A 26,021-nucleotide genomic window follows, 5' to 3' on the forward strand; every position below is an offset into this window, starting at 1 on the left:
CATTAAAGGTCTCGACCTCCACCATCTTTCGAACACACACCGGCAGACGTGCGTCAGACATTCACGCTGATCTTCGAGAGCTTTTAGCGCAGACACTGGACTCAGCAGTCTGAGCTGAAGTGCACATTAATATTTCAGCGTCTCGAGTCCAGGGTCTCAGAGATGAATGCTTCTCGTTTGTTTCTCTTCTCCATGTCTGAAAGCGTCTGTCAGTACTCTCTCTACTCCACCTTCTGCACTCAGTTACTATCCGACTCCAACTCAAACAGACTTAATTGTGGGCTTTTTTGTGTTTCGGGAAGAAGGTGAGTCGGATGGACGTCAAAAAGAAAAATAATCTTGTTTTCAATTTAAATTAAGATTATTTTTCTTACCCCATTGGCAGATAATTATGCTTGTTTTAAGCAAAAACTCACAAAAAATAAAAAATAAAAAGTTTATTTTACTTATCTAGTAAATGCTTCTTGTTTCAAGAATTTTTAGATATTTTGGACTGGAAGCCAGACAAAAATACTAAGTAAAAAAAGCATTTTTTGCAGTGTATAAACTTCACAAGATTTCTCCACTACAGACATCACAGCAACACTTTTGGTTCCAGTTGTCACTCATAACCCATAGGTTTATTTGTGCAGTGTTGTGGAGTATCTAATGTGTATTCAAATATGTGTCTGGTTGTCACGGACTGTCTTTTTCTTTTTCGTTTTCATGGAATTTTTCTCAGTGACCTGTTTTTCTTTGGTCCAGTTTCCCGCTCTTCGTTTGTTACCATGGTTTTTGATTAATAGTTGTCACCTGTTCGTCATTGAGTTCATTCACTCGGTGCATTGAGGGTATGTTTACACGGCAACGATAAAACGGAGACGTTTTTCCGGATCCGCAAAAATGTATAAATACACAGCAATAATGCACGTAGGTGGTTTTCAATTAATATATCTTTGTAAGACTGCCGACTCTATAGAACAGTGGAAAGGAAAGCTAACTTTACCGCGCTCCGAGAGCCCAATAGTGGTCGGGAGCATTTCTGTTGTGTTGTGGCTTGATTTCGTTGTGTTGTGAACTTATGTTTGCTCTTTAAGTTTCGTTGTGTTGTGCACCACTGGGCCACCGTAGGGAACGTTCCTATGATGCCTTAAAATACTTTACGATCACTTTATTTTTAGGTAAATGGCTCAGTAATACTGTTTGTATAAATGTGCTTGTAACACATTTTGAGCGCAAGTTCTTAACCCAATTATGATTAATGAGCCAACAGTGCATGTGGTCATGGAAACCTGTTCTCCTTTACCAGAGTAAAGTCAGCTGGGTTTTACCCCATCTAAGTCCGGCATATAAAGACATTAACCTGTGCTCAAGGAAAGCATCTTTACTGCGGATCGAAGCCAGACCAGTGTTCTCATCTTGTGCAGCAGAAGTAGAAGCGGTTCAGTCAAAATGTGAGGAATCCACAAGTTTCCCGCTGCATGTTGAACACTCCGGTTTTTAATGCTTCATAATCAACAGAACAACTGGAATACTCCGAGTCGGATCCATCAATGGTTGTCCTGACGTTAATGAAGTCTTGTGTTCTTGCATTGCAGGGTCATTGGTTTGCACGTAAACCAGGGCAATGGGTTAGTTCAATAAACTGATTTCATTAGCATTATTAGTCAAGTCTTTGTTAAAGTCAAGTCAAGCAACCTGTATCCTTTGCTTTCTCCCATCATGCATGAGTAAATCCCACCGAAACTCACCCACTTCCATAGGGATGGGAGGGAAAAGGCTGCTATGGCAACAAGAACCCCCTTTCCCATGGGTCTCCTTAGCAACTGTGCCCGGTGTGCCAGTCTTGCACGTGTGTGTGTGTGTGTGCGTGTATGTGTGTGTGTGTGTGTGTGAGTGTGTGTGTGTGTGTTATTAAAGCATGACTGGGGCACGTCATACAGTCTGAACATTGGCTTGAGTGTCTGAGCTTTATTTATTTATGGGGATGCTGACCTTAAAATGCGAGCTGGCAATGTCCAAATGGACATTCATATGAGAAATGTACACATGCAGTTTTGAACAGACACAATAAACAGCATACTTACAAGATCTGAAATATAAAAACTTTAATGAAGGCTATATACGGCGTTAGAGATGCATGAACCCTCTGACGATTATTCAGAACTGAAGATTTGCAAGGTTACAATGTTCAGCACTCAGACACAAATCTTGTCAAATTTGACAAAGACATTTGTTAAAAGCTTCATTTTTTTAGATGCTGTCAGTATGTTTCAGTGTCTCTCCACACATAGAAAACAGCAACATAGTTTCGGCCCAGATCCGGTACACATGGATTCCACACGGCCGGATCTGGGCCGAAACTATGTTGCTGTCTGGGTGCTAAAAACACACTGTTTACAGTAGTGGTCAAACGTGATGTCCGGCCCAGGAAAACTGCAGTCGATTGTTTTATTTCTGATAATAAAGCAAAGAAACATGACAAATAGTGCAAATGATGTCCAGACTAGCATACAAAGAAATGATGAACACATGCAAAACAAGAGAGAAGCAAGCAAATATTAATAACTGATTGTGTTGTAGTCAACGTTTGCTTTTTCCTGTCAGCTTTTTGTTTTTATGTGCATTTTTTGCCTAGTAAAGTAAACCTGTAGCTGTAGTTTGACTTTATTTGCTTAAAAAAATTGTCAGATAAATACCTTAACCAAGTTTAGTGTTTTGTTCGTCCCTCATATTTAAAATATATAAAATATTGTCCTCATATTTTGATGGTTTAATGAACTTGTAGGGTCATTATCTTTGGGACGTCACCTACAAATGTTATTGAGATCATGTCGGCACTCATATATACAACACCCAAGGGCTTTTGGACTGACATGCAGTTTCACGACGAGGATTCTGTGTTTTCAGTGCTACACACACCTCACATGTTTGGTTTGATTGAATTAAATAGTGAATTGAGGTTAGAGATTGACTCTGACCTTGGCATTGAAGGAAATGAGAGTTGTGTTTCTGTGAATGAGAAACTGTTGCTGGTGTCCTTCTGTAAAGCGGAGGAGGTTTCCCGCTGACGTGATTATTGTGTTTTGATCCGGGTTTGTGTGGACTGGGGATCCCAGGAGTCAAACTGGCACAGGATTCGGGATTTTCCGATCTCCTGTCTGCTTCTCAGATGCTCAGCTAATCTGGAGACGCTATTTATATCTCCCTAACCCGCACACACACACACAGCTCCTGCGGGAAACACAGCCAGCCAATTAACACTGCCAAGAATCACCCACCATTCTCCCAGTTCTCTCCCACGTCTGCTCATGTTATTATGGCTCCATGCCATTCAGAAAAAGGTTTTATGTGGCTCCTTTGTGTGCATTTGGTACACAGTCTTGACCACAATTGTTTTTAAAGTCTGAAACTTTTTATAGCCCTATTATAATGCTATACAGTATCTCAATATTCTCAGACACTGGGGCTATAACCTTTTAAAGGTGCTAATATTCACCTTTTAGGGGTAAATTAGGTACAAAGGGGGAGGGGGAGGGGGAGGGGATACACCGCTCTACAGTAATTTGAAAGTGATTGCAGTACCAGTTTTGGCCACAATCTTACATACGGTTCCTTTAAAGTCCCGTGAACCGGAAGTTGCAAACGACTTTTCTCCAGCGCCGTGACGTATTTCCAAGTGAAACGGAATATTGAACAGAGGGCAGGGTTTTACTTAGTGCTCCTCCTCTCAATCTCTGCTCATAGCAGACTAACGGTTTGAGGGGAGTGGTTAAGCGTTTTCAACCCAAGCCGTCAAACCTATGTCATCAGAAAAAGACGCCATTCCAGACCGGAAGTAACTTTTCAGATTTTGATTAAAGATTTCCATGGTAAAAAAAAATATTTTTTTATATTTACTTGCACGGATTAATTGTTCACCACAAGACTAGTAATATGCGCTAACAAAGCAAATAGGGTCAATTTTTATTTCACGGGGACTTTAAGACTCAATTGGAAATGCAGCTCAAATTCTTGAAAAGTTTGAAAAGACAAATGATTTATTTATTATTTATTTATCATTCTATATTCTCATATAACTAATTAAAAGATCTACGTCATGCTAATCATGCTTTTTGGGCTTTTTTTTACCTTTTTTTTTTTTACCTTTTTTGGTCAGTATTATTTACGGCTGTGTTGACACTTGGCATGTTTGGTTGGATTAAAGCGAACTCTGGTACGATTGCTCTGTTAGTGCGGTTCATGTGAAAGCCGTCCTTTACATTTCCACACCCCTAAACATGACACTGTGACACAAAACAAACTGTGATTGGTTGCTTTACAGGCCAGTCAAATGGCCAATGAAAGCTGCGATGGAGTCCAGACTTTCTGCCATCAGCTAGAATTTTATTGCAAAACTTTTTGCCTCAAGTTTTTCCCCAAACCCTCAAAAGCCCAGACGTGAAAAGTAGACCGGTGTCCTTCAGGTGGATCACCTGCTCAAAGGACGGCTGGAGTTGAGTAGAATCTTTAGTGGAGTCTACACTCCAAAAAATCTTGAGTTATTTTTTCTACCCAAATCCTGAGTTGAACCTTTTGGGTAATTTTTTGGGTTATTTCTTCAGTATTTGGGTAGTTTTTGTGTTACCCAGCTCCTGGGTCAGATATAACAACCCAGGGGTTGAGTTATTTATGACTGACTTTTTGTGACCTCTTCAGGAGAGAGCAGTGCAGCTCCGTCAAAATGCTGCATGTCTTTGGTAAAATACAGGTTTGTGTACATTTTATTTGATCTATACATTCGTTATTGTGCTGTATATCGTTTAATAGTATGCAAAGCAACATACAGGGGTGCGTTGCAAGTCACCTAAACAAGTTTTGTGTATCAATCTAAACAGAAGCTAGTATTATAGTAAAAATGAATCAACTATGCTGGGTTAAATCAACCCATTGTGCTGGGTTAAATAAACAACCCAATTTGCTGGGTAAAATTAACCCAACGTGTTCTGTCCTATATTTACCCAGCCCTTGTGTTGAAAACAACCCAAATTTAACCCAGTGTTTTTTTAAGGTGTAATTTCTACAAGAAGTAAAGACAGCACTGTTTTGAGTCAGATGGGTTTCTGGACTGGTTTAGAGGACTGGGATCATCACTATGGGTGTGGTCGAAGCAGACAGATGGGTGGCAAATGGTGTCTCGTGATGGTGCTTGTAAGTATCTGGCCCTATGGGACACATTCCCTGGAGCAAAGAAAGAGAAATCAGCAATTAAGCACAAACAAGACTGGAGGCAAGAGCTCCAGCTGTCCTCACTATGGCAATCTACTTAACACAGTGAGAAAGGAGGAAATCCAGAGATGCCAGCTTTTTCAATGGCAACCCAATCTCATTCCCACATAAACCCTCCTATGTTTGATTGGGTTTGGATCTAAACACTCCTGCAGACTCATTCACTAGCACAGCTGTCAATCATGACGTCACACCCCGTTTTATAAACAGTAGCATCAAATAACTAACTGACACGAAACTTATTGGAAAAACGAACACTTGAACATCCATCAGCATAATGAAAACTACCTAAAAAGACGATATCATCTCTGAAATACATTTTTTTGAAGTGTAATTGTTTTTTTTTAGGTTTGTCTTGCGTCCCATTTGATTACATGGAGAGGGCGGGGTTTATGGCTTATACTGCAGCCAGCCACCAGGGGGCGGTCGAAATGTGTTGGCTTCACTTTTACTGCTTACATGTCTTGCTCAGGGGTTCAGCTCATGTTTTTTCCAGGCAACAAACCTTAATCAAAGAGGGAGTAAAGCAACTTACCATGACTCTGAGTTCATTAAAGATAATACTTACTTGCTGTTATTGACACTGTCTCAACAGAGCACTGAATCCAGGATTCACCAGGGAAAATCAGTCTACCTACACTTGCAAAGATTATATGGCCGTGTAAGATCTTTAAACAGCTTTTAATGTTGTTTATGTGTCTATGTGGTGTTTTTAATATGCTTTAAGACAGTGGTTCTCAATTCCAGTCCTCGTGACCCACTGCTCTGCACATTTTGTAGGCCTATGTCTCCCTTATTTAACACACCTGAACCAGATCATCAGCTCATTAGGAGAGACTCCATGAACTGAACTGAGTGTGTCAGATAAGAGAGACATACAAAATGTGCAGAGCAGTGGGTCACGAGGACTGGAGTTGAGAACCACTGCTTTAAGACACATCATGTGTAAATTCATAAGTCGACAGCATTGCTGAGTATTTTCTCCTTAAAACTGCAGTGAACCAAATACAGTCTCAAAAACACGCTTTGAAATCGCTGGTGTTTCTGACATCACAAACTACCTTGTAACCAATCAGGGGTGCGTTTCCCGTACAACTATATAGCTCGCTGCTTAACTACCATAGTACGATGCTTCGTTGGAGAAATCAACTAGCTAGTCACGACTGTTTCCCGAAACCGTATGTCGCAAAGTATTGTTCAACCACGTTGGTTTATGACGTCTCGCACGTGGTGGACTAATATCTTATTTTAATTAATCTGTTTTGAGATCAAATTAAAGCTAGATTTTGTCATATAAGTTACAGACATGGCATCTGAAGACCATTTCTAATTTTTCTCAGTTATTTTGCTTTATTACCAGACTCAATATTTGGCTCGTTCTTACATAGTAGAGCACGTTCGCACATGCACAGTCTTCAAAAATGGTGCTTTAAATCTCTTGACAAACTAAAAGACGTAAATTACATTTGTATGTATTCTAAATAAATAACACGGGTTGTACTGAATGTCAGCTTGCTTATTTTGCTAAAGATAAGGATTTATTCAGTCTACATCTCATGTAAACTAGAAACTATGCTTCTAACCACAGCTCGAGAGCTGTCGTTCCAACCACACAAGTTTGCGATGCTGTTTGCGAACGTTCGTTGGAACGATGGTTTCGGGAAACACCAAATCGTTGAACTATGCTGATAACGACAGAACTTGCGACCATAGTTGGCTAACGATGCTTTCGGGAAACGCACCCCAGATCAACGTGTGATCGTCAACCAGTGGATCTCTGAGCTGAGTGAGTGAGTGGAGGCGGGGCTCATTTGCATATTCATAGAACCGCACATAGCCTACTAAATGAGGCAAGGGTGTCGCGTTACAGTCAAGATATTTTAAGGCATGACCTTTTTTTTTTTCAAGGAAAAAACATTTAAATATGTAATTTTGGTGATCAAAGGTGAGTTTTAAGGGATAAAATAGACTACAGAGGGACTTAAGACATTTTGCTTGTACATTTGTGATAGTGTTGAGTGCGGAGTAAATATTTCTCATGTGGCTTGTTGTGCACTGGGAAAAAAAACTTTTTTTTGGTTTTAAACTGTTAAAGACTGTGCCATGGAAGACCAGTAGGGAAAAAAAGTAAATTTCAGTCATTAATGAGTTCCGAAATGTAACGTGTGCTTTGCAAAAGAGGAAATATTTTGTTAATTTGTGTCGCCAGAGTCTGTGGTTAATTAAAAGTCCCTGGAAGTGTTTTAGTAGCGCTGCAGAAAGTGAATGTTGAGTGTATAGAGTTTGACACGGCCTCTCGTCTCTCGTCTAACAGGAGTGGACACAGTGTCAATGGCAGTTATCGTAACCCGCAGCTCTTCCCTCCTGGACTGGGAAATGCCTCGGAGAGACGCTTAGATTTACCTCTGGGCTGCACACATGATGTCTAAATGAACATTCAGAATATCTCAGTATTGAACGATCTGTTAACCACTACTAATTATCCAACACATCATCAAAGTCACTCTCGTAGTGCACCTCTAATAAGTGCAATCTTTGTGAGTTATTCACCCATTTTCGTAATAAGGATTAGCCTTGAATTATATGTAATACTCAGGAGAATTAATTGGGATGTCAATGAGAGTTAGCAACTATTTCCAGTTTCCAGATTTGTTAGGAACAACATTTTAAAAACTGCCCCGATTTACGGTAGCTTCATAATAAGGATCCCTGTTTGTCTGTCCAAAACCTCTACCAATGAATTCCGTCTCTCTTTCTTCTTCATGTTTCCATGGATACTCTCCTTGTATTGTTACCTTAGGAAACCTTTTGTGTCAGATGAACCTCTGAGACCTAATTCATTACTTGAAACACCCATTCAGGGATTATGCTCTAGCTCAACAAAAATAAAGAACAAGACATTTACGTTTCATTTTTGTCTGCAAAAGCAGATTGTTATATTTAGATTGTGTGTTAGATTGTTTTATTTTATTCAATTGGCATTACTGTCACAATTTCCCGCAGGTCTATTATGGATGACCTTTCTAGTGCAGCCAACTCTTTTTCTCTTTTCTTTTAAAACAAACATCACAGTTTTGTCTTACTCTAGTAGACAAGCTTGTTGATGTTTATGCCATTCATAGATTAATTCCCCATAATAGTGTAAATACTTTGAAAACAATGCTCTGTGTGTTTGAGCGATTGGACTGATTATATCGGTTCAATGAATGGCATAAGTTGAAAATCTGTTCCGATGAAAGAACAGATTTAGTATGAGCGCTTAAGAATATAAGCTTTCCACTGAACATTATAATGCTGGATTGACAGTGAGAGGTATAGCCTTACCAATGAGATTTGTCCCTTGAGGTAAAAAGAAAGAAATGAATGAATATTTCAGATTAGGAGATGTGAGCGTGAAAGAGAGACATTTCATCTCTCAGGCTGGAAAGATCCCGAAGCCAGAGATTAGTCCACATCCACCCCATTAAAGCACACTTATACGGCCAACTCCTCAATTTTCTCTACTTTTTCTGTACTCTGTACTCAAAGATATACTCAAAAAAATTATACTGGGAAGTACACTGAAAAGTATAAGTACATTTGACCTATACTGGTACTCACACTCTTAAAAATAAAAGTTCCAAAAGGATTTTTCACAGCAATGCAATTTGTGTATCATCCGTTTTAATTTAATATTGAAAGTAGAAAAGTGAGAAAATATTAGTAAATAGTACATGAATGAATTGAAACCTAATTTCCACACAGAAACAGATAAACATTTGATTGATTCTGACAGTTCTTCCCAGGTGTTGAGAGTATTGTAACAGACTTGATTCATACTGACTTCGATTATAAGCCATTACGAGAATGAATCATTTTATATCTCATCACAAACATCAAGTCAAATAGCAAATGGTGCAAGTCTCTTTGTGCAATACATAAATCATTGGCATAAATCCACAACTCTACTTAAAATAGTTAATTCAGTAGCTAAATAGGAACCTAGTAGTATTGAGCCAGATTTACGAACAACATGCTCCAGCGCAAACCTTCTTTTAGCTTTAAAAAACTACTGTCAGACTACTACTGAAAACTACTGATTTACCCAAACCCAAAATTTATGGGATTGTGGTCTCACGCTAATTTTGCCCTGTAACAGTACAAACAATTTGAGTCCCCCCTCCCTTGCCTCACAGTGCTCTGGTCCACTGCCTGCTCTCTGCCTTTACCTCACCTACACACATATGGCGGCAAATCAATGCCAATAATCACCGAGCACACAACTAGTGCTGGCGCGCGCGGTAAATGACTTCCGCGAGAGCATAACAGATCTACACACGAGGAAACGGGAACTCGCGAGCTCATTCAAACCCACCGCGCGCGCATGACATCTCCTCTGCACGCAATACAAGCCCTCGCGCGCGCGCATGATCATTCCCCACGCCCTCGCGCTTGATCTTCTCTCACCTGCCGCTTTTGCTCGCTCGAACTATTTTATTTTTGTCAGTAGAGGGGCGGGACTTACTGTTTTAATAACATCAAATGTCATTGGTTACTTCCCCTTTTCCGGAAGTCGGTTGTGATTGGACGCCAGATATAAGATGACCCTTAATTCACTTGACCGACATGGCTTCCTCAACGGAGCAGATGCATGTGAGTTTTTTATTGTTTATTAATGTATAATTTAATTTAATGCATTGTTAAAATAGATTCTTACTAGATATACACTAGTCTTAGAGGTACTAGTGATTGCATTCTTGTGTTGTTAAGAGATATTTACAGACTGTGATGGCGCATTTCCATGGTTATTCACATTTTATATTTATAACACTATGATTTGTTATTTGCATTAAAATATTTAAAAGAAATTGGAGCAAAATGGGAATGCAAAGTCATATTTGCTATAGTTCACCACTACATTACCACTACTCCCATTCACCATTATAGCCTATACGTTTACCCAACTAAAATTTTATTGGTTCTGAGAACCTCAGAAATGTGAAAAGTGTCCATTAAATAGTTGTAAATATACTAAGGGCTTTGGATGAAAGATAAATTACGTGTTTATATCAGCAAGAGTTGTTGTGTAAGCTTTTTGTTATCATCCTGTGTATTACTATTATGCCAATTTTAAATATAAAAGGAGTTCTGACTTCTAAAGGTAAGATACAGTACACAGCATGAATGAATACACCCCTCTGAAACCCAAGAAATTCAGAAATGTCTCTTTACATCTAGTGCATCTTTAGTTTTTTTTAAAGATATGTTATGTTTAGATGGGGTGTAATCATTTATGCTGTGTACTGTATTGCCTACTTAATTTTTCTCTTATTAGGTTATTATAGCTTACAAAAAGTTAGATGATTACGATCACTATATCATATTGTAATATCTAATGTTGCTGGGTTTAAGCACATTTTGTTCCTCTGTATTCTGCAGCAAATTCTGAAAAGGCATCTTTTGGAGGAACTTCTCTCTAAATTTGAGAGAGCACTTTTGAGATCTCCACTTGACCTGGATTACATGGAGTTTATGTGCCGTCAGCAGCTGTACCTCCTGCAAGCACTCTCAAGACATGCAGAAATACCCTACGAAATCATTCAGGCTCTGCAGGCAGTGTTTGAACTAGTTAGACAACCATCATATTTCACAGCTCCACATGCAGTGGTGGATTCAACTGTTGGTCTGAGAGGACGTCCAAGGTTTGCAATTGAAAGAGAAGAGTTAGCAGAGATGCTGCAGACAAACCTTCCTGTGCATTACATTGCAAAAATGATGGGCGTTTCCACTAGAACCATCTTTAGAAGGATGAACGATTTTGGCCTTTCGATCTCAGGGTTGTATAGCAGCATCACTGATGAGGAGTTGGATAACCTTGTGAGAGCCATTAAGGATGATATGCCTGTTGCTGGTTACAGAATGGTCAGAGGGAGGTTGCTGTCTTTAGGAATGCGTGTGCAATGGCAGAGAATAGCTGCCTCAATGCACCGCGTTGATTCAGTTGGAATCCTTTCTAGATTGGCCAGCTTGGGATGTGTGGTGCGAAGAACGTACTCAGTTCGAGGTCCCCTTTCTCTTGTGCACATAGACACAAACCACAAATTGATACGGTAAGTTATATATTGTGTGTATATAATTTTTAATTAATTTTTGTTGAACAAAAGAAAATGATATGAACTTTCTTTTTTTAAATCTTGTAAATAGATACAATATCGTAATATTTGGTGGTGTGGATGGGTATTCCAGGAAGGTATGTTTACAGTCTGTGTTGATATATAAAAAAAACACTGTTTCACCATGTTTGTATTTGATAGTTTTACTAGTCATCTGGTATCAAGATCATTCCATTCACTATGATTTCTATGAAAAAATATTCCTGTTTATTGAAAATTGGCATGTGTAATACATTAATTTCCAATGCATGCTATATTTTCTTCTACCTATATTTACTTAGTTGCAATTTGTATTTGCAGGTCATGTTCTTGAATGCAGCAAATAACAACAGGGCATCGACAGCATACCACTTCTTCTCAGAAGCAGTCCAAAAATTTGGCTTACCATCTAGGTGAGTATAGTAAAGAAAAAGCATTTGAATTTTATGTCTGGAAATGTATTGTAATATTGAAAAATAAATAAATCAGGGTCAGGGGAGACCAAGGAGTGGAGAATGTTCAGATAGCCCGGTTCATGTTCTCTTCAAGAGGCACTGACCGAGGAAGTTTTATATCTGGGAAAAGTGTCCATAATCAAAGGTAAATTACAATTTCAATTTCTAAAAAGGGTTAGTTTAATTTATATTTTGTAACTTCAATAATCTGTAGGTAGCTTTTCAATGTCACTTATGTAACAAAATATTTTATATTTATTAGTAAGTGATCTCAAATGCCTTTCGCTGCATTGTTTTTAAACCTAATTATTGTTTCTAATAGGATTGAGCGCCTTTGGCGTGATGTCAGAATCATGGTTACTAACAAGTATTCAGACACACTGCATTCCCTAGAGGCAGAAGGATTGCTTGATTTTATCAGTGGCCGAGGACCTTTTCAGTGTGCACTACACTTTTCTCAAAAGACTTCAGGCAGACTTGGACACATTTTCAGAAGCCTGGAATCATCATCCACTCTCCTCAGAGGGCAATCGATGTCCAGAGCAACTGTGGCAGATTGGAATGATGCACACAAACATTGACCAATCAGAGAGATACGAGGTATGGTGAACCTGCTTTAGTTACTCTGTCACCACTCTGCTGTTTATGTATTACTCTTAAGTAGATTTTTGATTATGTATTTAACTGCTATACCTTCAGGACATGGAAGAGCCAGATCTAGACTGGGACATGGCAGCTTCTTATGATGCCTGTGAAGATTTCGGAGTTGTTGTTCCTGAATTTGAATCCCCTTTGTGTTCAGATGGGCTGAGGGCTCTCGAACTCCTGCTGAATGCAACTGGTCCTAATACCCCTGTCAAAGAACTGTATTTGCTTTGTCGGGAATTTGTTTCAGCAAATAGGGTGTAACAGAAGAAAAAAAAACACATCAAGCATAAAGACAGTACTGCATAGTGCCTTTTATTTTGCATTGAAGCTGTATATTGATATACATTTTTATTTCTGAATTGAGTTTTGGAACAATTTAGCAGCAATCTTTGCTGCATTTTTTGCAATATGTGTCTGATTTACAAAACTAAATAAAAAAAAAGAAGAATAAACTACATTTAAATATCTAAAAGCTACTGCATCCCTATCCTTTTTAAATACTAACACTAGAACAATAACGGAGAGAACACAGTACTATATTAGTAATCCATCTCATGAACGACCAAATTCTCTGCTATAGCTTACAGCCTGCCTCATAATGCCAAGGAACTCGGTATAAGTCCCTAGGTGCCGTGTAGGCAAGGTCACAGTACAGGAACATGCGTTTACAAGAGGGTAGCATAAATTGTGCTCACCATATCGTAGCTGACAGTCATGATCAAATTCTATGTGTATTTTAAATTTTTCTCTTTCTGCAGAAGTAATGGGAACATGTCCCTGACCAGTAAGCCACTGCATGAAGCTGCTGACGGTGATCTTCTCTTGTTCTGCATCTCCTTTAGTGCAGTCCTCTGTTTTATCCACCTGTTCGTTGTCATCCTCACCTCTGCTCTCGCTACCACTGCTCCCTTCTTCTGCAAGAAAACAACCAGAACCATTTTTGTGTCTGCACCTTTACTTGTATTTACAATACCTGACATTGTATTTTTTAAATAATAGTAACTGAGAGCAACATACTAAAACTGATATAATTTAAATGTAAATCTGAGATGTTACCTTCGTCTTCAAGGCTTTGAATGAAGTCCTGCAAGTAGTTCACAATTCTCGATTCCCTCTGCCGCTTTACTGAACCCACCTCACTTAAAATTGGTGACAGGGCCATCGTGAGAAAATCTGCATCAGGCTGCAAAGAACAACCTTTTATTATACACATCTCAAAAGCCATTATAAAGAAAATGCAAATAACAACACTTACTTTTGTAAAATGGCCAGGAACAAATAAAGGCTGAAATAAAGTCTGATTTTGTTTCACCATTTCATGGAGGCCATAGAGCTCCAATCCTTTGCACATCTGCTGTAGCATTGGTAGGATTCGCACAGAAGAATGCAGGACAACAGCACTGCATATAAGAGTAAATCCATAAAAAAAGTAAGTGTACAAAAAAATAACCTTGTGTTCATAAAGGTTAATAAAAGTGGTTGGTTCAAACAAAAGGGACTGAGTATAGAACATTAACCCTTGTGTATCAATTAATAAAAAGTTACACATATGTCCATAATGAACAAAAATGTCAGTGTCAAAGAATTGTCATAAAAATTAAGCTTGGGAGCACAGACTTAAGGTTGGTCTTATTTTAAAGAAGACCCGTGGCAGATAATTGTTTAAGTTAAAAAAAAAAAAAAAAGTTATAGAGGTTTAAGTTTATGAAAATTATTTGTGAACAATATTTTATATAAAATATGTATTTTATGAAACATGTTTAACTCTAAAACTGCTAGAAAATCAAAGCCAAAAATTTAAACATGTCATGTTTCAAATTTGAGATTGATATCTCAAAAAATGAGCTTTCAGTAAGATTTTGTTTGGGCGCAGTACCAAATTTTCCCCATTAGATGCCAGTAAAGCTCCACTGGAACACACAGTGGTTGGATTTGGGTTATTATAACCAAATATACCATCTGGCAAAAACAAACAAACAAACATAAATTTAATTAAAATTGTTAAGCCTGGCCAACAAAATGAAATCCTATTAAGAAAGATTGCATCATTTTATAGTTAAATGGCCCTGGGATTACAAATTGCTTTCAATTTTTAATGGCTTTCAATGGGGACATTTTTGTCCAATAGGTTCTGAGTGTAACTATTTTGTGCAAAACAATATTTGTTTTTGTTAGGAAATGGGGGTGAAATACTCAAATTACAATAAAAACACACACCTGTGCCAAATGTATGCAGTTGGCATTAACACATGCAAAATAAATAATAATAAATAAAAAAATCTACAAAAAAAAAACACTGAAAAAGACACAAATGTCCATAAGGATGCACAAGGGTTAAATGAAAGTAAAAACTGGGTTTAAACTCTTACTGAATCTCCATCAGATTAGAAAAGCATTTTTAAAAATTATTTTACAGACATCACCCACAGGCATTTCTAGTTGAAGAAATACTATAAAACAAAGCTTGAAAATGTTACATTTATTATATAAATTGTTACTTTTTCATGTCAGGAAATTACACTTTTGAAATTCACCAAATGAAATACCATTTTCCAGTACCATGGAAACCCCGTAAAAAGCAGGGGGATTGGGTCTATGCTTATTATAAGGTTACAAAAATCTAACCCCAATGGGTGGATCGAGAGAAAAAAGTAGTAGAGATCCAGATTGAAAGAGAAGTACAAAACATCACAGAATCACATAAAGTATACTACACCTGACAATGTCCTCCTTTCTATCACACGTTAGAGGTCCAGTGTACCCACATGCTACAATTCCTTCAAAAAGGTCAAGCAAGGCTGTAGTGTCTGCGGTCTCGATCTAAAGAAATAAAACCAATACTTTAATGTGTACTTTGATTTGACTATTGCCAAAGTATACACACATTTATTAATTCATAATTTAGGTTGTAGAGTTGAAATAAAAAACCTTAGCAATAAGATCTAGCAGGTCTGCATCTGTTACATCAGCCTTTGACAGCTGATCTTTACTGATCTCCCCAGTAGAGATGAAATTGTACATCCACTCCATGAAAAAGTTAGGTGGAGGGCCATCCTGTGTAATGCTCACAGCCATTATTTCACCAACTGTCCTAAAGTACAACAGAGCAGGTCATAAATTGGCAAAAAGGCATTTAATGAAAAACTCCATATAGAATACTAATAAACATACCTGAAATTGTCATTCTGAAATTCTGTAATGGAATACTTCATATTTTTCCCAGAATTCCCTCCCTCGAAGAATTTTGCCTCAATCCCGGCCATCATTTCTGTGGAAAATATTATCAGTATTAATAAACAAAGGAACTGAAGTAAGTTAAGAAAATGGTGACTATATTTTATAAAACTGCATAAATTTATGCAATGGCACTGCTGCACATAAGGACAAAACATACCCGTCAGGAATTCTTTCATAAGAGCACCACTGTCTATCCCAGGCTCTCCAATGAAAGTAACTCTGAGGGGATTCTTTGGAGAGGACTTCTTCTGCCGCTTCCATTGTGTCAAGCCTCGGTTGAACATGTCCTCCCTTGTGACGCAGACACTGAAAATGGTTGTAGGGTCTATTGCCTCTTTAAGTTTGCTGACTAATTCTGTAAGGCTTGAGAAAAACATATTATAGATGCATTATTTAGTTTTTGGCCGAGGTAAAAAAGGCACTATAACTTAAACGCACCTGTTTTGCTTGTCTTGCTTTTGTTCTGTAATGTCCAAATCTATGTTTGGTCTATCTTGAATTCTAAAAGAAAGAATACAATTTAGCTCAATACAAATTACTACCACACACACCAACGGTAAAGTTTGTAGGTTAAAGCAATAATTTCATGAAAACACAAAAATAATAACCTTTCCCCACAGGTACTTGCATGTACTTCAATGAAGTCTTCTGAATACATGGCAGAACACACAGGACAAGGTACCTTACAAACAAATGCAGTGAAACACTTTAAAAATGCAGAAAACCTAAATAAAAACAAATATCATAATCAAGTAAAAACGAATTACCTTTAACATTAATTAACCTGAAAATTAATCTGAAAATAAAATGTACTCATTTTTAAAATTACAACATTTCCTTCTGTAAAACTGCACTAAATAGTCCTGCATGCATTGGTCTTACCTTGACATTAATCACTGCTGAAGAAGAATCCAACTCATCCCCTAACTGTGGATGTAAACAAATGTAAAATATATGATTCAATGTGAGAAATCACTTCAGAATTTTTAATTTAGATGACTACTTACATTCCCACAAAAACTATACATTTTTGTGGAAGTAGATGGCACTTCGGTATCTGTAGGTTCCTTTTATGTAAATCAGAGTTGTCAGACATGGTTGCATTCATTAGGGTAACACAAAATAATAATCTTGTACCAATTAAAAAAGTAGTAGACTTACAGTCAATCTGACTCGTGTCTGACGTGTTAATCATGTTAAATCCATTATTAAAGGGGAATTATACATTATTCAGAAGTTAAACTGATATACTCATGACACTGAACAACCTACATTGGCATGATCATCCTCCACTTTTGTGGAAAAGGAAGGCACTTCTGTATCAGACAGCGAGTAATCTCTGGGCTCCTGTAACAAATAAAATGCTAATTAAAAATTTTGACAATTGTAAATTTTACTTCAAATTGTATTTACTATGAGTGAAATGAAAACATTATTTAAAAAATGAAATTGACTTTACTGATTCACAATCACTGATGTCGATACACATGTCTGTCTCGCACTTCTGGACGTGCACAGCCAGCAGCTGAACAGGCATATCTGTTAGACATTTAGCGCATCGTGCCTGCGGCATTTTTTCAAACTCTTTTGCGGAGTACGGTAAAGGGGAGATGTCTAGAGTATTCTGTAGAGGCATGATATAAAGACAGCCCTTTGCTCCTGCAATTTTGATGAGATAGGACCCTGTGTATCCTTCAGCTTCCGGTGCAACAATGTTCAGCTTTCGCTGACCTGATCCACCTGAGTGAAAAAGATCAGAAGCCATTATCAGCTTATATCAAATAAATGTTTCAGAAATGAATGAATATTCTATTTCACGCTATTGATAGCCAAGGTAAACAAACTAAGACAAAGTAATTTTGTGAGAACTTTTAAAGCGGTCTTACTTTTAGCAGAGATGCCACTCAAAGTAACAATCCAGTCTAGTGATGTGTTAAATTGAAGTCACAATAAAACTTAATAAAATATCAACCAAGTTATCTTACCAACAGCTTTATAGAGCATCCAGGCTCCCTCCAATGAGTCCATTTTTGTGTACATCTCCAACAGTAGTTTAGATATCTGGAGGTATTAAACATCTCAAGCTTTATTAAGACAAGGCTGGCTACATAAAAACAATCAGACAATTAAATATACAACGAGACAAATTATATATAGTGAGCCTAATTAAGCTGAATGTATAAATTGTTTACATGTCTTAACTATGCCTGCTTTTAGGTAAATAAACAGTAATTTTGAAAAGGGTCCCTTTATATGTAAAACTTGAAGTGCAAGACCTCAGAGTGGTCAGCATCCTCTGGGATGGCAATTGTCCTCCGTCCTAATCCAGCCTGTAGAAGTATCAACTCATCAGAGGCTTTTGGGGTCCTTTCAACACTTTTATTAAGCAGAAAAAACTGGATTGGCGTTGACCTGGCAGGCCTTTTTTTAGCAGTAGGGATAAAGCCTTTTCGTCCCTTGAACAGACCAGGGAATGCTCTGAGAGGAAAAACAATCTGATATGTCAATGATGTAATATTCTATCAGTCTTTAAGCATAATACCAAAGGGCTCATCTAAACTTCCAATAACAGGACTGTTATAACTTATAAATGTTTAGGAAGATATGCTTGAGACTTATGCCTAAGGTTTGCTTCATGCTACTTGAGGATTGCTACTGTAGGTATTTTAATTATTAGTATGTTGTTATTATTATTATTTGTCTACCAGTACTTTGTTGGCACATACTTAAAATGTCAAACAGAACGAGAATTTTAAGGGTTTAAATTCTTATAATGTGAACTATAAAACTGGGTTATTTGATAGATCCAAACCTGGCCATACTCTGGTCCACTGAATTTCCTGACGCAACACTAAGGGTCCGCTGTGGTCTCATTGCAGACTGCACCCTGTTGCCAGGGTTTGCCTGACCCTGTAGCATCCTGCCTGCTGTGACCTGCTCTCTCTGAACCTGCCTTTCATCTGTTGAAACCATTCAAAACTGTATACAAAACTGAATCCTTTGTGCCTATATACTACTCAAAGCAATATTACTATGGCCAATGGAAATTATTACATTCAAAATGTAAGACAGGTGTGCAATGATTATTTTTTTAATGAAATGCCGCACAACACAATTAACTTACCCATCCGTGATGATGAGCTTGACTCACTAGTAGTTAGGGCACTGCGTAAAAGGGACACAACATGCCTGGCAGCATTCTGCAACTCAGCCTAATGTAAATGAATAGAGAAAGCATTATTAGCCCCAACTCTGAGAACAAAGTAGCAAGAAGACCACATGTATATAAGTTAGTCCAATAATAGTAATTATTCCACTGTTAATCTATTAAAAAAGTACTTACGAGTATTCGTCTATTTATTTGCTTTAACTACTAACGTTACATACATAAAGCATAGTCAAGCCATGTTTATGGTTGTTGTGGTTACTAGCTGCAAGCTAACGTTAACATTAGTTAGTTGCTAACTGGCTTCATAGAATACTGAACAGAAATCATGTCTTGGACAGCTAATCTGCACCTTTACAATGTTTTCAAACAAATAAGCATAAACCAAACATGAAAAAATAATTTGCCAATCACTAACATTACCTACCTCTCTTTGATCCATCTTGCCGATGCTGAACATTGATCGGTAACGGCTCTGGGTCGTACCTTTGCCGCTCTTGATTGAAAATAACTGGCGTCCAATCACAACCGACTTCCGGAAAAGGGGAAGTAACCAATGACATTTGATGTTATTAAAACAGTAAGTCCCGCCCCTCTACTGACAAAAATAAAATAGTTCGAGCGAGCAAAAGCGGCAGGTGAGAGAAGATCAAGCGCGAGGGCGTGGGGAATGATCATGCGCGCGCGCGAGGGCGTGGGGAATGATCATGCGCGCGCGCGAGGGCTTGTATTGCGTGCAGAGGAGATGTCATGCGCGCGCGGTGGGTTTGAATGAGCTCGCGAGTTCCCGTTTCCTCGTGTGTAGATCTGTTATGCTCTCGCGGAAGTCATTTACCGCGCGCGCCAGCACTAGTTGTGTGCTCGGTGATTATTGGCATTGATTTGCCGCCATACACACACAAGTCCGATGGGAGAGAACAAGTTATACAATAGTTGTGTAACTCCAGTAAGTCGGCTGTCAAGGCTATCTTATTCACTTTAATCATCGGATGAAGTGATTCTTTTTTCTTTAATACAAATGATGCTGTGTCATTAATAAATCAGTCATGACAGTCCACTATGTCAGCGATTATAATGTTACCTAGCTTGTTTGGTAGCGTTTAATGCAGTAGCTTGTTGGATAGTAAGTCACCCAATACAACTAACACAGCGATAAGCCTATGTGTGAACTGATATTAGGCTAAAATTGTAGATCTACTGTTATGTTGGGATTTGCTCAATATGATGTTAAGTGGCAGATCAATGGGCTTGTCTGTCTCAGACGAAACCTAACATACTGTGTGGAGGACACAAGATAATTTAATAATTAGAATATGACCACGTGGTGAACCTATGAACCTAACTTATATTTAAACAACTATCCCTTTTTGTGTACACTACAAGTACAATTTTGGCTGTATTAGTGTCCCCTTAATCAATTCTCCCACTCGTTTAAATCTTAAGTGCCATGAGAAATCCACCTTAATTGATCTAATTTTGACTAATGTTCCACACAAATTTTCTGCTGTTGGTGTTTTTTGCAATGACCTAAGTGACCACTGTGTTGTTGCTGCTGTAAGGAATACTAAGATGCCTAAATGTAAACCTCGCGTAATATGTAAGAGGAATCTCAAAAAATTTAATGAACAGGGCTTTTGCCATGATTTGTTTAATTGTGACTGGAGTAGAATAGAGCTGATTCCCGATGTGGAGTCAGCCTGGATCTTTTTCCGGGATAGTTTTTTGCAAGTAAAAAATAGACACGCCCCACTAAAGAGATTCAGAGTTAAGGGGCGGGATAATCCCTGGTTTTCCTCTGAGCTTGGAGATATTATTCATGACCGCAATTTAGCTTGGGCCAAAGCAAGAAAAACGGGCTCTTCGTCTGATTGGCTTGTTTTTAGACAGTTAAGAAATAAATGCTCTTCTTTTATTAAGAAAGCAAAATCTGACTTTTATCTGTCTGCCACTACTAACACCTTAAATGATCCCAGAAAATTTTGGAAGGCTATAAAATTACTTTCTCTAAACAAAGATAGTATTAATGTTCCTTCTTTTATTATGAAAGAGTCTGTAGTAGTTCATGACAAGCTGGAGATATTGAACCATTTTAATGAGCATTTTATTCAGTCTAGTTCTTTGTTTGACACTGCTTGTCCTTATACTGTGGCACCTTGTAGAGATGTACCAGTCTCTACAAGTGTTTTTAATCTCACTCCATTCTTAGTGGCTGATGTTCAAAAAGCCCTAAAAGGGCTGGCTCCTGAAAAACCTCCAGGACCTGATCTTATAGAGCCCTACTTCTTAAAAATAGCTGCTGATTGTGTAGCACAGCCTCTAACGTACCTTTTTAATCTTACTTTAGAGAGCAACACTATTCCCAAAATATGGAAATCTGCATTTGTTTGTCCATTATTGAAAGGGGGTGACCCGTCAAATTTAAATAATTACAGGCCAATTTCTAATTTGTCTGTTTTGGCCAAAACGCTTGAATCCCTGGTGAGTGATCAGATGAAAGACTTCTTGCATGTACAGGACATTTTATCCCCAGTTCAGTCAGGTTTTAGAAAAAAACATAGTACCATCACAGCTGCAATTAAGGTGATAAATGATATCTCTGTTGCTCGTGACAAGAAGCAGCACTGTGCAATGCTTTTTATTGATTTGTCAAAAGCTTTTGACACGGTTGATCATGATGTTTTAAAGATTAGGCTTCTTAGTTCGGGGTTTTCAAAGAATACTGTCTCTTGGTTCTCAAACTATCTTAGTGACAGAACCCAGTGCATTAAGCATGATGGTGTTCAATCTGGTATTTTACCAATCCTTAAAGGGGTTCCACAAGGCTCTGTGTTAGGCCCTCTTTTATTTACTATTTATATAAATAATCTTAATCGGCATGTGTCTGATGCAAACTTTCATTTTTATGCAGATGACACAGTTATTTACTGCTGTGCACCCTCTCTTAAACAAGCCATTGCACATTTACAGAATGCCTTCACTGTGGTCCAAAACACTTTGTTACAGCTGAAACTTGTGCTCAATGCAGACAAAACCAAATGTATGCTCTTCACGGGCCCTCGGAATAGACCACTGAATGTTCCCTCAGTGATTACTCTTGACGGACGTGAAATACAGACTGTTACAACTTATAAGTATCTTGGTATTGTTATTGATGATTGCCTTTCATTTAAGCCTCATGTTCACTGTCTATTGAGAAAGTTGAGGCTAAAATTGGGTTTTTACTTTCGAAATAAGCTGTGCTTTTCTTTTAATGTTAAAAAACGGTTAGTGGCATCCACTTTTTTATCTGTGCTGGACTATGGTGATATATTATATATGCATTCATCTGCTCAATGCCTTCATATGATTGACGCAGCCTATCATGCATCGCTGAGATTTATTACTAATTGTAAAGCTCGCACCCACCACTGTGAGCTGTACTCTCGTGTAGGGTGGTCTGCTCTGGCCACACGGAGGCTTTGTCATTGGTATACATTTATATATAGGGCTATTCTTGGTGTGCTTCCATCCTATTTATGTTCACTTCTTATGAAAAAAAGTGCTGGTCATTATTCTCTACGTTCTCAGGCTGTTGTCTTGCTTTCTGTCCCACATGTCAGTACTGAGCTGGGTAAAAAGGCCTTTGTTTATTCTGCTCCCTTTACATGGAATTTGTTGCAGAACAACTTAAAACTTAGTAAATTGATTCCTTTGAGTGTTTTTAAGTTAAGAATGAGATGTTTTGAGTTGGACTCCCTCACATGTCAATGTTTTAATTGAGATTTCATTGTAAGTGCATAATTGGCTTTCAAACTGTTTCTATTAATTTATTTGTTTTTTATTTTCATGTTTTTTGTGTGTCTTGTACGTATGTAATGTTGTGATGTAATTCTGCTGCCTATCTTGGCCAGGTCTCCCTTGCAAAAGAGATTTTTAATCTCAATGGGCTTCTCCTGGTTAAATAAAGTATAAATAAAAAATAAAAAAATAAAAATAAAAATAACAATTAATACGATTTATTTGCTGACCATTGTAGAATTGAGGACTCTCTGCTGAACATGGAGAAAAAAACACCGGATTGGGAGAAGATGGCAAGAATCTGATTCAGACTTCCAGTCTACCCGTAAAGATGTTGAGCGTGAGCTCAGAGGACAACTAATCTGCAAGGCTAGAACTGAATCAAGGGAGAGAGCAGTCCTCCTCCGTCTGAGAAGAAGATATCCAGGTAAAGTGATGTGGATAAGTAGATACATTAAGATATTAAGAGCAACTTTGAAAACGACCATAATACAAACTAATAAATTCATTTCTCTGCATGCGTGTTTCCTAACTTTGCTACAGATGGGCAGGGCATTGCCATTAGACTGTCCAAGCATTAGCCAGCTCCAACAAGAGACTGAGACAGGCAATACAAGAATATAACAGCATTCAGTGGCCACCGCAAATGAGCATCTTCCCTGCAACAACTGATCTTCAGGAAGCATGCGATCCCTCTCGGCATGTCTACTTCTGCTTTGATGACACTGTAAGTATAGTTCCCTAACCCTAGTAACCGCACAGCAGTCGCTCTAGAAATCTGACAACCGTTTACCAACCACAACTACCTGCCCATCATTTTAGAAACCACCTTGTCACATGACATTGCACATTGCACTGTTTCGAGGAGTCTAAAAAGGCGAGGGATTGATTGCATATGAAGACTCGGGCAGCTGAGGAAGAGCTCATGCTTCACCAGGAAATGAGAACTGTACCTGAACACCTCCATCAGCAGCGAGCCTTTCTGTGCTCTGCCATCAAACACACAGATCAGCCTGGGGCAAAAGCTGCTCTCATCCAACGTCTCCAACAGCTGGACAGAAAACCACATCAAGCCACTGTGATGTTTCACCCACATGTGCCAGACATTGTTCCTGTAGACAACCCCTACTTGTGTCAGGCCCTCCCCATGTCAAGCATACAGACACTAGTATACAGTGATGATGATGACACTGAGGATGACACTGATAACTAGGACTGTGAGCACTGGTATGACAGGACAGGGCCTGTATTTACAAAGCTTCTCAAAGAAGAAATAAAGTCTAATATAATTACTTTACTGCCGTACTTGTGCAGACGTGTTGTTTTACTAGGTCTGATCTATTTCAAAGCTTATGTACTGTATTTAAGCACATATCGCCACTAGTCTGTGTGAGTACACAATTGTGTGCTTACCATATTGTGATATTACTTATTTATTGTAATGTACAAATGTGGTCAATGTGTGAGAGGTGTTTTTATTTTTTGTGCGCTCACCAAACCAAATCCCCTTCGACTGAGTTGAAACGACAATAAAGTATTGAATCTTGAATCCTCTGAAGCAACTATAAGTTTGCAAAACTAAAAGGGAACATACAGGTGTATCGACTCTACAATTCAGCTTTCCCATAATGAGTTATAGGCATGTTTCCAGCCATTGTCACAGCACTTCTTCACAGCACACGTAAAGTCAATAAAAAGTAATTTATTTAGTAAATGACATACAGTGATTTTACAGTCATAATCCGCCAGACAGTGTGCCACATACAGTAGTTTATTCTTACATAACCGTTATTGGCTTGAAATGCTCCAGATCCAGGCCTATGTAGATGAACACCTTTTTTCTCTTCTTCCTCCAGTTGGCTGCATTTATCTGCATTAACTACATGCATGCTATCATACGTTTAGTTGCTATGGTGGTTGCTATTGACAGACGCTGCTATCGCTGAAACCACGCAGCTTGCATGACGTACTTCCACCCCAAAGTATTTTATTCACAGATACTTTTTTTAATGATAAATTCAACGTTTGTCGACAAAAAATCACATCTTGATAACTCAACTATACGATATGTTCATGTTAAGGTTAACACTTTTAACACTTTCTCCTTCGATTCTGAGAAATACGGAAGTGCATTGTGTTGTGGGCGGGGTTTACGGGTTCTCCTGTTTCTGCTAACATATCTTAAAGAAACCAACATATTTACATTTTCTTAACGTAGATAATCTAGAAACAGTGTAATTAATAGTTCGGCTGTACTAGATATTTGATATATTCAGTAGATATATCTTTTTACAACCCTACTTTGCAAACCAGAAAAACTACAACTGCAGTGATGATTTGTATAAAGCTGCATTGCGTAGCTATAGGGAATTTAAGTTTTTAAAATATTCGTGTTTTTCTTAGAATTGGAGGTTGTAAATAGTGAGTTGAGAGTACAGTGAGGAGTTTAGGGGGATTGTAAACACATCTATGTAATCAGATTTTAAATGAAAATAAATTTTACATTTTTAAATGGGTTAAAATTATTTTTAACCATACTTGACACTGTCCCAAATTGTTGACTATATTCACATGATAACTAAGGACAAGAGCTCTCTATAACAGTTGGTCCCATGTCTGTCGCCCCTTTATTGCTTAATTATAAGCCTTCAAACATGCGCCAAGGTGATGTTTCAAAGGTCAGTATTTCAAAACAGGAGCCATGTAGAATCTTAATACTTACAAATGTTACTCTCCAGGTCAAGACCTTTCTAACGATGTATTTTTAGCTCTACAACAAAGTTTTAATTTTCTCATTTCACGTACACAATCCTGGGTGTAGTTTCAGCACTTTGAAGACTCAATAGACGTAGCCTATAATGAAGCTATGTGTTTGTTTGTTTGTTTCCTGACTCTGTAAACAGATTTACAACCTGGTACACACACACACACACACACACACACACTGCATTTCTGTTTGGAACACACATTGCTTATATACATAGGCTATCTATTTATGTTAATGCTGTTATGATGGTTAAAATATCATTAATGAATAAGACCATCGTCTACATGAGGGGTAGTCGTCTCCTCTTAGGCTCCTTGTAGACTATCTTTAGGCCTATTGGAGGTGAAAACCAAGAGTACATTATACATGGGCTCTTCCACCCAATGGGTGACATTTGCTTGTTATTTCTCTTCAAAATTAAGCATCTTTTTTAACACTGAATCTAATACTGCACATATTTAACTATTCAAAATGTGTATTGGTCAATCTCAGGCAACTTTAAGTTATTACAAAGTTTCTAAGCAGAAGATGGATGCATGTTTCCTCAGTCCATGTTACCAAAACTCATGTGCCAATTAAAAAGCATTTTTAAA

The 26,021-nt window shown here is 38.1% G+C and overlaps 1 protein-coding gene across 1 annotated transcript in view; it reads left to right on the forward strand.

Moving 5' to 3' along the window:
• LOC307172595 (forkhead box protein O1-like) overlaps window positions 1–24,208 on the forward strand; it is a 42,504-nt gene extending 18,296 nt beyond the window's left edge. The window contains exons 2-3 of the mRNA XM_079895110.1: window positions 22,900–23,088; window positions 23,205–24,208. Coding sequence (XP_079751236.1) covers window positions 22,900–22,905 — 6 coding nt within the window. The 3' untranslated portion in view covers window positions 22,906–23,088; window positions 23,205–24,208. The remainder of the gene's footprint in view (window positions 1–22,899; window positions 23,089–23,204) is intronic.
• Window positions 24,209–26,021: the final 1,813 nt, after the last annotated feature.

The sequence above is a fragment of the Squalius cephalus genome (assembly GCF_949319135.1).
Source record: "Squalius cephalus genome assembly, chromosome: 15".
Classification (NCBI taxonomy): domain Eukaryota; kingdom Metazoa; phylum Chordata; class Actinopteri; order Cypriniformes; family Leuciscidae; genus Squalius; species Squalius cephalus.